General features: G+C 59.5%; 1 protein-coding gene across 1 annotated transcript in view; it reads right to left on the reverse strand.

The window, feature by feature from the left end:
- CAMTA1 (calmodulin binding transcription activator 1) overlaps positions 1 to 12,678 on the reverse strand; it is an 895,524-nt gene that overhangs the window by 68,456 nt on the left and 814,390 nt on the right. Inside the window, 1 exon segment of the mRNA XM_082665985.1 lies at positions 10,532 to 10,666. Coding sequence (XP_082522111.1) covers positions 10,532 to 10,666 — 135 coding nt within the window.

A 12,678-nucleotide genomic window follows, 5' to 3' on the forward strand; every position in this document is an offset into this window, starting at 1 on the left:
TTCCCAGATGACCACGCCCCTCCCAACAGGTGCCGCTGGCAGCCCCGCCTCCATTTCTAACTCATCGTGCTGCACTGGGTTACAATCGCCAATTTTGGGGCCTGTCTCTCCCAGGGGACCGCACCTTGCACAGCGCCTGGCACACAGCGGGTTCCCGTCAATCCTTTCCAAAAGCATCAGGGATACACAGCATGGATGGGGAGGGAAAGAATGTGGCGGCAGGAAGGCCAACGGCGAGGCTCCAAGCCCGGGTGTGTGATGCTAAAGGCCTGAGATAGAAAAATGGTAGAGGACCCCGGAAGGTGGGAGGAGGAAGCCCTGGGGGGTTTTTAAAAGTCCTACTTTGCAAACTGCTTGCCTTGGGGGAAGAGGGTTGTGGGGAAGGGAGAAGCAGGGATGAAGGATGTTTCTAGCTCTGGAAACCCCCATCGGACGCAGCATAACTATAGTAGGGAGAACAGGCGCAGAGGAAGGCTCTCGTTGTGTGGAGGTCAGGAGCCGGTGGATGGGGTCAGACTGCTGTGTATGATCCTCTCGGCATCACCTGCTCCCTGTGTGTCTGCGTCCTCACCTGTAGGATGGGGGACCTCGTAGGTAGTTGGGAAGTTGGAGTGAATCGATATGCGTTAACGCTTCGTGGATAGGGCCTGGCAGGTGGTGGCACGTAGATGTCAGCTGCTGTGACCCCTGGGTGGACAGCTCTGTGCCAACAGTTCTGCCAGCTCTCCCTCGTGTCTCAAGACCAAGGGATGCAGCTTTGGTGTCGCTGAGGCGACCCAAGGCGTCAGCAGCTCTTCTAAAAGTGGGTGTCACCAAATGGGGTGAGGGCCCATCTCGGACCTGGGCAGGAGAAAGGACACTCGGGGGACCTCTCCATCTGCTGATGTCAGGACTGGGCCAGGGCCTCGGCCAGCTGGTTTCTCACCTGCCCTGTGTCCCGGCTTCCGGAGTCTGTGAGTCTGGCTGTGGGGTGGAGAAGGGGAAGTGGGTGGAGGGTGCAGGGCACACGCTGATCTTGAGTCGGGAGGGCTTCTGTCCTGATTCGGCAGTGGTTTGGGGCAAGTGGCCGCTCTTCTGGGGGCCCAGATTCCTTCCAGAGGGATGAGGAGGTTGGACAATGCGACAACCGTTTCTTCCAAGTTCTAATTCTTGAACATTCTAAGTCTGTTTCTGATGTATCAATTATTTCCACTCTGCCACGGATTTTTTTAAGTGTCTCCCATTATTAAGTATGGAACATCTGACACATACCTGCCTGTCACTTTTTTTTCCTCAAGCAAAGGACTTTAAGTTCACAAGTGGAACATGTCAGCAGTGGAGGGAGCTGGTCTTCAGCCTATCAGGCTCCTGTGAATGTCTCATTGTCACAGAGGCGGGAGACGAGGTCAGTCGCTGGGCTGCTTGGAAAGGATCAGAAACACGTGTATTTGGGTAGTTTTTAAAAGGAGGGGGCTTGTGCTCGCCCCACCCAGAGGCTGGGATCTGGATCGTTGGTAGGGGAGGTGGGAATCTCCTCTCATCCAGCTCCAGGACCGCCAGGACCCCGTTTCCTTCTGGAGGCCACACCAGCCCCCGCTCCACCCACGGCCCCTTCTCCTTGCTCACGGGCGATGTCCTGGGTCTCCCCGTCTCAGGACCATTGCTCCCACTCCTGGGTCAACAGATCAGCATATCCATTATTCTCCAGGGAGGTGCATTCTGGGGCCGGATCCTAGGAAAGGCTAAGGAAGCCTTCAAATCGCTGGCCTGAACTGGCCGTCTCCCCAGGCCCTCTGCCAAGAGGACTTTCTTCGAGGCCACGCCCCCTGAAGCACAGCTGACCCGCGTCTCAATGGCGCAGTGGAATAATGGGAGTCCGATGTAACTGATTAAGGAGGGACCAGGACTGCCGGGCAGCCGTTGGGTCCATCTGCAGGATTCCCGCATTCCAGCCACAACCAGTGGTCGGGGTCTGAGAGCCGTCTCCACTGGGTCTGACATCCACACACCGTTGGGCGGGTGAGTCACAGTTTGTTCCTGCTTTGGGACTTGGCACCAGTCCCTGCACCCCAGTGGGGAGCAACTGGGAGGGAGTTTGCCCCTGGGACTCAGAGCAGATGTGGATAGACGTCTCCCTGAGCCTGGGGCCAGCGAAGCTGCCTCTCTGGGGCCCGCACACCTGTGGGATGGTTTTCTGGGCCAACAGCAGAGGGCAAGGCAGGAAGGGCAGGGCCCGGGGCTTTTCCTCTGGCTGCACGAGGAGGGGTGGAGGCACAAGATCTCCTGGGCCAGGTCTTTCCTGTCCCAGCCTGGGGAGAGTCAGGGATGTGAGCTCAGAGACAGGGTACCAGAGTTTTCGGCCAATTCTCTGGGTTCTTTAAATTCACGGAGCTCCCTCCTGCCGTGGGGTCTTCCTACATGCGGTTTCCTCTGCCTGGGATGCTCTGCTCCCCTTCTCCTGGTATTAACACGGCTGCCACCTCCTTTTTCTTGAAACACCCTCTTCCGGCCTCCCGGCGGTCCCATCCTCTCCATCTTCCTCCTCTCGCTCGATGCTTCTTCTTCTTTGCCAGCAACTTTTCCGTTTGACATTTAAATCCTGGGGGAGCCCATGCTTGACCCTGTGCCCTCTCCTCTCCTTTATCCACCCTCTTTCAGGAGCAACTGCCTCTAGACCCACGGCTTTAAATTCCATTGCTGAGCTGATGACATCTAAATTTTATCTCCTTTCTGGGCCCCCCCTTGGCCTGCAGACTTTCAAACCCAACTGTACCCTTGGCAACTCTAATAGGCCGTGAACCAGAATATGAACAAAACCCACCTGAGATTCCCTCTCTCCCACCTTCTTCAAAGTCCTTCATCTCAGGAAATGGTCCCGTGTCCCCCACCATTGTTTAAGCCCCAAATCTAGGCACTACCCATCCTTCTCTTGCTTATCCTCCATGTTCAAATCATCAGCAGGGCCCCTGACTCTACCCCCAAGAAGTCCCCAGACTGTGTCTCTTGGGATTCATCAGCACCGGCCTTGTCGGAGCCGCTCTCATCTCTTGCCCGCACTGATGCAAGAGCGCCCGGGGTGGTCACCCTCTGAGTAGAGACACAGTTCATGTTCCAGACAGCAGCCGGGGCGGGGGCGGAGCGTGTCACCTCACTGGCTTATAAGCCTCCCGCGTCCTCGGGATCAAGTCCCAGCCCCCTGCCCTGGCTGAGGGGCCCCCGGACGCCCGGCCCCTTCTCGTTCCGCTGCACCTCCCCTTAGCCTGCTCACCGTGCGGCCCCTACACGCCAAGCTCCGGGTCTCGCAGGGAACTCTGTACTGCGATTCCCTCGGCCTGGAACGTCCTTCCCAGGATCTTCGCGTGTGCGTCCTTTCTGACATCGCGCCTCCCCAGAGAGGCCTCCGCCGGCCGCCGACCTCAAGCAGCCACCCTGCCCCCCTCTACCAGGCTGCCCATGGTAAGTGCCCCGATATTTCCTCTGTGATGTGTTTATTATCTTTCTCCCGCCTCTAGAATGTAAACTCCACGAGAACGAAGGTCCCCTGGCGTCAGAGCGGTGTCTGGTGATGCAAGAAGGGACGGCCCTCGTGGAAGGAGGCAAGAGTAGAGCCCAGGAGCAGGAGGAGGATGCGCAAGGACGTTTGGGGCCGAGTCAAGGTGGTGGCAGAGGGGATGGAGAGAAGGCCACTAGGATGGTGACGGGTTTGGGGGCGTGAGCAGGGGGTCTCAGGAATGACTCTGGGTTTTCTGGGGTGGCCTTTCCGCCGAGGCTGTAGGAGGTATAGGATCTGGAGGGGGCGCATGGCAAGAAGAGAACAATTGTGAGTAACATTTGGGACACGTTGACTTGCCCAAGAAAACCGGAGCAGCGACGTCCTGGGGCAGCTAGATGGAAGGTTCTGGATCTGAGAAGAGGCACAAAGGTGGACGTATCAGTGCACCTTTACAGACGGTAAAGAGGGTCCTGGGTGGGGCTAAGCCCTCACGGAGAGTGGGCAGAGGGAGAAGGGAGGGGCCTGGAGACAGCATCCCAGGGCCTGCCGGGTCTTTAATCCACTGAATGATTTCCAGCCCCTCGGACCCCAGGGACCACCTCCTCCCCTTGTGAAGCCCTCTGACCCTAGGCTCTGAGACCCCACCCTCTTCTGTGTCCCTCCGACTACTCCCACTGTTCCTTCTCAGTCTCCATCGCCAGTTCCTCCTTCTGGAATGTTCTGTTAACGTTCACATAGCCTGCGCTCTCCGGGGCCTCTCTCTTCTCGCTCTGCCTCAGAACGTGACCTTATTTGGAAATAGGGTCTTGGTAATTAGTTAATTACAGATGTAACTAGTTTAAGATGAATTCATTGGATTGGGTGGGGCCCTAATCCAATGACCCGTGTCCTTGTAAGAAGAGAAAACAGAGACACAGAGACACACAGAGAAGGAAGATGCCATGTGATGACGGAGGCAGAGGCTGGAGTTATGTTGCCACCAGCCAAGGAGTGCCCAGGGTTGCCAGCGGCCCCTGGAAGCTGGAAGAGGCAAGAGGATTCTCCCTTAGAGCCTTCAGAGAGAGCATGGCCCTGCCAGCACCAGGGCCTCTAGAACTTCCAGCCTCTAGAACTGCCAGGAAACTCATGCAACAGTCAAGGATAACTTGGTTGATATTGACCATGGGAGGGTCTGAGCCTCCCACCTTCGCGCCTCAGGATGAGCCACATGCCCCCGGTGGCCAAAAGCTGCCCCCGCAGGAGTGGCCACGTCTGCCGGAGCTCTGGGTCTTCGCCCACTGGTTTTTGCTTTGCTACCTGCCCCAATAGCCAGGATGAGGACCCAGGGGCTGTCTCCTCGGCCTCTGCAGATGCTGGGCTTGCCGTTTCTCTGCAGGGCACCATTTGTCACTGATGCAAGGAGGCGGGTGAGGCCCAGCCCCAAGGTGACCCATTCCTGCCACCCAGATCCATTTGGTGTGGCCCCAGCCACAAGCAGCAGATCACGCCTCCGGGAGACATCTGAGCACCAGGCCCCTTGGTTTCTGCCTAAGGAGGGCTAAGGACACCCACCCCCATCTGTAAGGATGTGGACCCCATAGAGCACAGAGGCACTGACTATGAAGAGGCAGCCTGTGCTTTGGAGTGAGGCCTTGACTGGGTAGCTGCAGCTCAGACCAGAGTCCCTTCCTGCCACTCAGCTTCATGTCCCGAGTGTAAGACTGGCTCAAACCAGTCTCTGCCACTACCGACTTATCTCTTAGGTCCCCGCTATGTAAAGAAATACCCAGACACCCATGAGTTAACACACTGGAGTGTGCCCTAGACCCCACTCTAGATGAATGCCAGAAGATTCTTCACAGTGCCCCTTCTTACTTACAGAGAAGACCCCTGCGTCCAAGCTTCTGAAACTTCTTCAAAGTGCTCCCAGAGGCAGGAGGGTGTGGGCCCTCGGGGCACTGACTTTGCCTGTGGTTCAAGGCGCTCTCCAAAGTCAAGCCCATTCACTGATGCTCTATGTCTGATCTAAAAAACTCTCCTGAATTTTGTATTCTACCCCACGAAACAAACTGTATTTGTTTCAGTAAAACAGTGGCATTTAAAATTCATTACAACTTAACATTTGCTCCTCTCCCCACATTATCTGGTAAAAGTGATACACTTTCTGTCTGGCTCTGTCGATGTTCTCCCATGTAGACAGTTCATCACGGGCTCAGAGCTGGGGGACTGGCAGGCGGGCTGGGGGATCTGCAGGATGGAGGGAGCCAGGCCAGGAGGGGCCAGCAAGGTACACTCATCTGAAAGCCCTGGAGTGTCCTCACTGGAGGGAGGAAACATCCAGAAGCTTCCCAGGGGCCATTCTCACAGCCGGAGTGGCCCCTCCTGCTGCCCCTGGGCTGCACCCTTGGCCTCTGGCTCAGTGTGTGATCTTCCACTCCTGGTGGTTGGAGGCTGCTATTAGAAACCAGCGGGGGGGGGGGGGGAGGGCGGGGAGAGGCTGGCAGAAGCATGGCCACATGCCAGGGACAGGCAGCTGGGAGGGGGGGAGGGGACAGAGCTGGGGACCATCCCAGCTACACATCTTCCATCTATTAGCACAGAAGCCTCGGTCACAGAAGGCCAAACCAGGAGGCCAAATCTTGCTTTTCCTTCTCTCCACCTCCTTACAGGGGGCAAGGCTCCCACCTTCCCACACCTCTAACCCGGAGCCAGGCTGCCCCAGAGGCTGGCTTGCCAGATACCCTCCTCTGGCCCCGGTGAGCTGGAGGGCAGGCTGCGGGGGGTGGGGGTGGGGGTGTCCGCCCTGCCCCAAGGCTTCATATGCCGAAGCAGGTCCAGGAAGCAGGCACCTGGACCGTGAGATGTGAGTTCCCGCCCCCTCCCTCTGCCTGAGATTACACGGTCCCTCCCCCACCCGAGGGTGGCAGGAGACCTGCCCAGGTGGCTGACGGGCTGAGCCCAAGAAAGCTGCATCCGTGCATCGCACCAATCCTCTCACTCCGGCAGGAGGCTCAGCTGCCCGAGAGGCAGTTGAAAATAGTCTAAGAATAAGCGGCTTAGTCCGGTTTGGAGAGGGGCCCAGCTGGGTAGGGGTGGGCCAAGGCCTTGGGGAGCATCAGCTGGTTAAGGGAAAGAACCAGGCACCCAGAAGTTCCACTCACCTTTCTTCCAGGGACAGGGATCTCTTAAAGGTGTCCTAGTGCCCTTGGCCAGATGTGCGCCCCACCCCCTCACTCCAGAGCCACAGGGTCAGGTGGCCTGGGTTGATTCTTTTTGCAAACACAGGCCCAGGAGAGGCCGTCTAAACACACAGCACAGCCTCCCCTCGCTCAGCACAGCCCTGGCTGTTTGTGTCCACAGGACCCCTGGCAGGCAGAAGGGACATTTCCCAGAGGCCCTCAGAAAATGGTCCCGGGGTAAACTGGCTGCTTGACTACCTCTCACCTGGAAGAGGTCCCATTGCGCCCCAAAGGCACAGCTGACCCACCCCGGACCACTCTGGGGTCCTGATGCAAGAGGCCTGGGGAAATCTGTTCTGAATCTGAACCTCTGGGGGAAGAAATGGTGAAGCTGGTAGTTCCCAGAGCCCCTTGGCTAAAGGAAGCGGCTGTTCCCCAGCCTGGGGCCCTTGCCGCTCCCTCTGCCTAGGATACTCCTCCTTCCCATCCGTCTCAGCCTGGCTGATGCCTGCTCAGGCTGGAGGCCTCAGTGGAAGAGTCACTTCCTCCTGGAAGCCTTCTTGAACACTGGGCTGGATGAAGCTCTCTTGATGTGTCCTGTGGGCACTTATTCGCTCATGCATTCAATCCTTCATAAGACAAACAGGTACTGTGGCCCGCAATCTGCCAGCCTGTAGGGCCTGTGTCCTCTAGAGGTCACAGTGCAGGGGCTGGGGAGGGTGGGCAAGTCCCCTAAGTTTGGGAGAAGCGCTGCAGCTCCCGAGACCCAGAGGACTATGCTCCCCCCTAAGTCGGCCTGGAGCAGGTAGATGCCGACGCTAGCGCCCCCTCTTCCTTGTTCTCCCTCCTCCCCCGTTTCCATGCTTGTCTCCGCCTGGATGGCTGTGTCCAACTGAGATTTGGGGGACACGGGGCCCCTGCGCCCATGACCCTCCCTGGGGACGATCGCCTCCCGCCCGACCAAGCTGCTCAGACAAAGGCTGCGCCCAGGACAAAGGCTGCGCCACTGCGGCTGCTGCTGCGCGCGCGGATTCGATTCCGCGTGCCCCACCCAGCCTTTAGTCTGGCAAACAAATCCATTTTTTTAAACAAATGAAAGCTGAAATCTCTTCCCAAACATTTCTCCCGCTCTGGGATGGAGGGAGGAGCAAAGAGCGCCCCCAGGATGGCAAGCAGGGCGACGGACGCGGGTGGAGTGGTGCGGGTCAGGAGCGCGCGCAGCGGGAGGCGGCCGCCGGCGCCAGAGCGCGCAGCCCTGGCGGCACGTCCCCGTTCTCTCCCCTGGGCTGGGGAGGGCTGAGCCGTGCCGCAGTCCGTGGGGCGGGCGCGGGCGCAACCTGCCCAGCGCTCCGCGCAGGGCCCCTGCATTGCAGCTGCGCCGGGCGTGCAAGCGTGCGTGTGTCTGTGTGTGCGCCTGTGTGCACGTGCGCCGCCCGGCCGCCGCACCCCAGTTCGCTCGGCGCTGCTGTCCCCTCGCCCCCTCCCGTTCCACCGCCGCCCCTCCCCCTGCCCGCAGCGCGCGCACCTCCCCGTCCCAGCGGTTCTAATTGAGAATTTGCCCGGTAACCTTGGGGGCGGGAGGGGCAGAGGGAAGGAGCCGCGGAACGGGAGGAGAGGGGAGAGGAGAGGAAGGCTTCTGACAGCCTGGTCGCTGCAGCATCTTCTTCGACACACTTCTTCACTGCCAGGCCACAGAGTTGGCCAGAGCCCGGGGGACCTCCACCCTCTGGGCTGTCCCAGCTGTCCCCTTTGCACTGGGAGGATTATGACCCTGGCGCTGAGGCTGCGGTTCTGCTCCCCCCCCCCCCGCACCGTTATTATGTATCAGGCTGGTGAAATGCTGGGAGAATGATCCTTGGGTAGATAAGTCACTTGTACTCATTTTGGGGCGGGGAGGGGGGGATGGAAAAGAGCAAGGAGACGGTAGTTTTACTCTTCCACCCTGGCAGGGTGGGCATCTCACGGTTCCTCTGCCCTGGCCCCCCTTCCCCTCCCACTATTGAAAGGACGCCTGGCCAAGCCCAAAGGGAAGGAGATTCATGGGGTCCTTCGGGGCCCCCATCTGCTCTCTGGAGGGGGGTGGCCCTGCCTTGTCCCTTCCCCAGCTCCTGTCATCTCTCCTGTGTATTCTGCCAGGGGCTGGGAGGATGCTTATTTCAACTGGAGGCCTATGGAGCTCAGAGCTCCAAGTGCTGGCAGAGGGGGCTGCTGCGGAGCAGGTGTCCTGCTTGGCCGAGGACTCAGGGGCGTGCTCGTCATGAAGCAGTGAAGGTGGCTTCCCCTCCCCACGATCTCTCTCACAGCATCCTCTCCTGCCGGCAGCCTCCTGGTACAGCCTGCCCTCTGGGCTTCCGGGGTGTGGGGGAAGGCTGATGATTCCTGCGCTCCGAGGCAAAGCACTGCCTGGCTAGACTTGGCTTTCTGAAGGGCTCCATCTTCCAGGCAGGTCCGACACTGACTGGTCCCTGCATCCTGCAGTGCACCCTGGTGAAGTGACCTGGTCACTGAGGGAGAGCCAGGGCTCTGCAGAGTTCCCTGTTCCCTTTCCCATTTGTTCTGCAAAACTGAAACCGGATTTCCTGAACGGGAGCCCCCGGTCACCCTGCCCTTCTCTGTTACATCCTGCAGGTCATCGTCACAGCGCCGGCTGGCTTCAGCCCCGGCCAGGGTGGCTGCCAAGGCCAGCCTGGCGCTCCCAGGCAGCCACTGCCAGCGTGCAGACGCCTGCTGACCCAAAGCCACCTCTGGGAACAGCTCAGAGGCTTCAGTGGCCAGGGCGGCTGCCAGGCCCCCTGTCACTGCTGGGGCCGGGGCTGGGATGAGGCAGAGATTTACACACTGGGTGGCCCAGGAAAGCTGCCTGAGGCATGTGCCCAAGCCCAGAGAGCCTCCAGCGACCAGCAGCAAGGGGAGGTCTGAGAGGGGAGAAGGCAAAGGGCCGCTGTGGATGGGGGAGGGGAGCTTAAGGAACTGACCCTCACAGAGGGCCTGGGTCAGCTTAGCTGAGACCCAACACCTTGGGCCGGCAAGGTCTCTAGCAAGGTACCCCACAGACGGGCACCTCTGCGGCTGCCCTGATACTAAGGGCGGGTGTAAGCCATCCTTCTATCCTGTCTCGGTGCCCAGAGCAGACCATCAGCTCAGCCCCCCAGGCCAGCTCTGGGGCTTCCCCTGGGCATGCCCGGGCCTGGAAGGACAGCCTCTGCGACTTTTCTCTGCAGAGCCTCTGGCGCCCCAGGGGGAGCAGCCACTGCTCGGCACCCCCGTGCAGCAGGCCAGCGGCTCTCAGAGAAGCGTCCTTGGCCATCACGTCCTGCCTCCTGCCTTGGAGCCTCCGGGGGCTCCCTGGCCCTCCGCCCTCAGCTGGGTCGGGGAGGGCTTCCATGAGAAGGTATGGCTCATGGTCCCTAAAAGGCAGAAGCACTCAACACACAGCCTTGAAGTCCAGGCCTTGGAGTCAGAAAGAAGCCCAACCTGGGCTGCCTTCCCCCAGCCTCGCCCATTGCTGTTGCCTCTGAGAGGCTCAGGGCTTGGTGATGGCCTCCAGGAGCTCCCTCTGCTTCTAGAAACTGCCCTGGGGCTGGGGGTGGGGCAGCAGAGGATGCCTGGACCCTGCTGCCCCAGGTCTGTCCGGAGAGGGGCCTCTCAGCAGCTCAGGGGCTTGTCTGGCCACTCAGACACCCTGGCAAGCCCTGGGTCCAACTCACCTACTCACTCTGTCCCAGGGAAAGACCGAGATTGAGGGTGGGGACCAGCCGGTCCTCTCGAGGTGCGACTTGCACCCCGAGCAGCAGAAGTTAGGAAACCTGGATGCTTCCTCCTTTTTCACACCTTGCACACAGGGTTCCCAAGTGTCCCTCTCCCTTGGGGCCTGGCAAGGTGACCCGAGCGCCGTTCTTACCGTCCAGTGACAGCCAATCGTGCTGGGAGGACGGGAGTGTGGGCAGGGCCCGAGCTTTGTACTCAAACACCACTGAGTTGGAGATGATCTGGTTGTTGAAGGCAACTTGTAGGGTCACAAGACCAGTGTCATGGGCTGAAAGCAAAAGAAAGAGCTGTCAGGGAGGGAGGAGGCCGGGGCACGGGCACACTCCAGCCTCATGTCCCCACCCAAGGGCCAGGAGGACCCTCTCCCCCCTGCCCTTCATGGATTAGCCCTGCCTGGGCCTGCTCACTGCTCAAGGTCAGAAGCGGGGAGGGCTTTAGGTGCAGCATTTGCGTTGGACTCCTTTGTGCTGTCTCTCTGTTTCGCCTTTTCCTGCAAGCTTGTCCTGACTCACTTAGCCTGGCCTTCTGTATTTCCAGAAGTTCTCCTGCATCCCCGATGAAGGCCAGAGCTTTGTCTGTGCCTGTTACTCTGAGCCCAGTGGTGCTGGGCAGGAGGCTGGCGTAAACCTTTCGTCTCACCCCCGAAGCCTGGATGTCAGGCTTCGGGAAGACCGGCCCTTATGGGCCTCGTGAGCTGCTCTGACCCCGACACGGGGCTCAGTGAAAGCTATTAGTTGAGTAACGCAGGGGACATTCTCACTGTTCCCAAGAGGAGAGCCTACCTGTGGCAGAGAGACTTGCTTCATTTCTGGGGGTGAAGCTGCTTTTGAAGTCTTGGGGGCCAGTGGGTGTATACAGGCCGCCCCGCCGGGCCTCAGCCTCTGGTAGACAGCAGGGTTCTGTGCTCTCTGCCCTGCTTTTCTGGAACCAGTGCCCAGGGCCTCCCCAGGACAGATTTCCAGGGAGGACGCACCCGGGGATCGTGTTACTGTTTGGGCTCTTGGTTTTCCGAAGCTTAGACTGGAGGAAGCTCTCCAAGTCAGCTGCTCCCCAGGGCAGAGTAAAGCCCTGGCTTCCCTCTGAGGTCTTCTGATGCAGCCCTCGTTGCCCACGGGAAAACCAACTCGTCGAGGTGTGGCCTCTCTCCATCCCAGGTGTATGTGTTACGCAATGGTCCCCAGAGCAGGTCTTCGGGAAGTCATTGCCCCAAGATGACCAGGGTTTTTTTTCCCTGTGCTTTCCACCCTGGTGCAGTCCCTCGGCTCCAGGTCACAAGCTGGCTCCACGGTGGGTGGGGTACCACGGGAGATCCCGCCGCGCCTCTCTGGGCAGGGGGCCCCAGCCAAGTCCAGACCTCCCTAGGCTCTGATGGCGTCCCCAGGCAGATCTCCAAGCTCGTGGTTACTCGTCTTCCCTGGAGATTTGCCTCCTTTACCAACAGGAGGGTAGGGCGTCAGCGAACGCTCCATCGGAGCCCACTCAGCTCTGCTCCTCTGGGCAAGTCTGCTGCCTCTCGCTGGCCCCCGGGGAGCTCAAGCCTTCTCTGTACCAGACATTCCAGCTGGAGGGTCCTCCTCACCTGCCGCTCATCTTCCACCATCTCCTGGCATGTGTACAACCTGCCATGACGCCGGAACGGTGGCAGATCCCAAGGCATCCCGTCCTTCCCCAGAGAGACAGAGCGAAGAGGACCTGTCATAGCCTCCTGGGTCCCAGCCCAGCAGCCCGGCGCATGAGGGCCTGTCACCCAGGACATTTCCTGGACTCACTTTCCCTCCCCCGCATTTAGTCCATCAGCAAGCCCTGGGTCCATTTACTTCTCTCCATCCTGATGGCCACCACGGTACCCAAGCTGCCATCATGTCCTGCCTAGATGCCTGGACTCCTGCATTAGAGTCCTGCCCAGGGCACCCTCAGCACACCTGAGACCTACCTGTTCTGCTGGGATGGTGTTAGGGTGGGGGGCACACTCCAAAGCCTCCACAGGAAGTAAGTGGGAGTGTGTTGCCCAAGGGAGCCTTCCTCCTTAAATCGGGAAAGATGACCCCTCTGCCGCTTCCTATGGTTTCCCTGCTTCTTTTTTTTTTTTTTTTTTTTTGCAATACGCGGGCCTCTCACTGTTGTGGCCTCTCCCGTTGCAGAGCACAGGCTCCGGACATGCAGGCTCAGCGGCCATGGCTCACAGGCCAAGCCACTCTGCGGCATGTGGGATCTTCCCGGACCGGGGCACGAACCCATGTCCCCTGCATCGGCAGGCAGACTCTCAACCACTGCACCACC

The sequence above is a fragment of the Grampus griseus genome (genome assembly GCF_964374135.1).
Source record: "Grampus griseus genome assembly, chromosome: 1".
Taxonomy (NCBI): domain Eukaryota; kingdom Metazoa; phylum Chordata; class Mammalia; order Artiodactyla; family Delphinidae; genus Grampus; species Grampus griseus.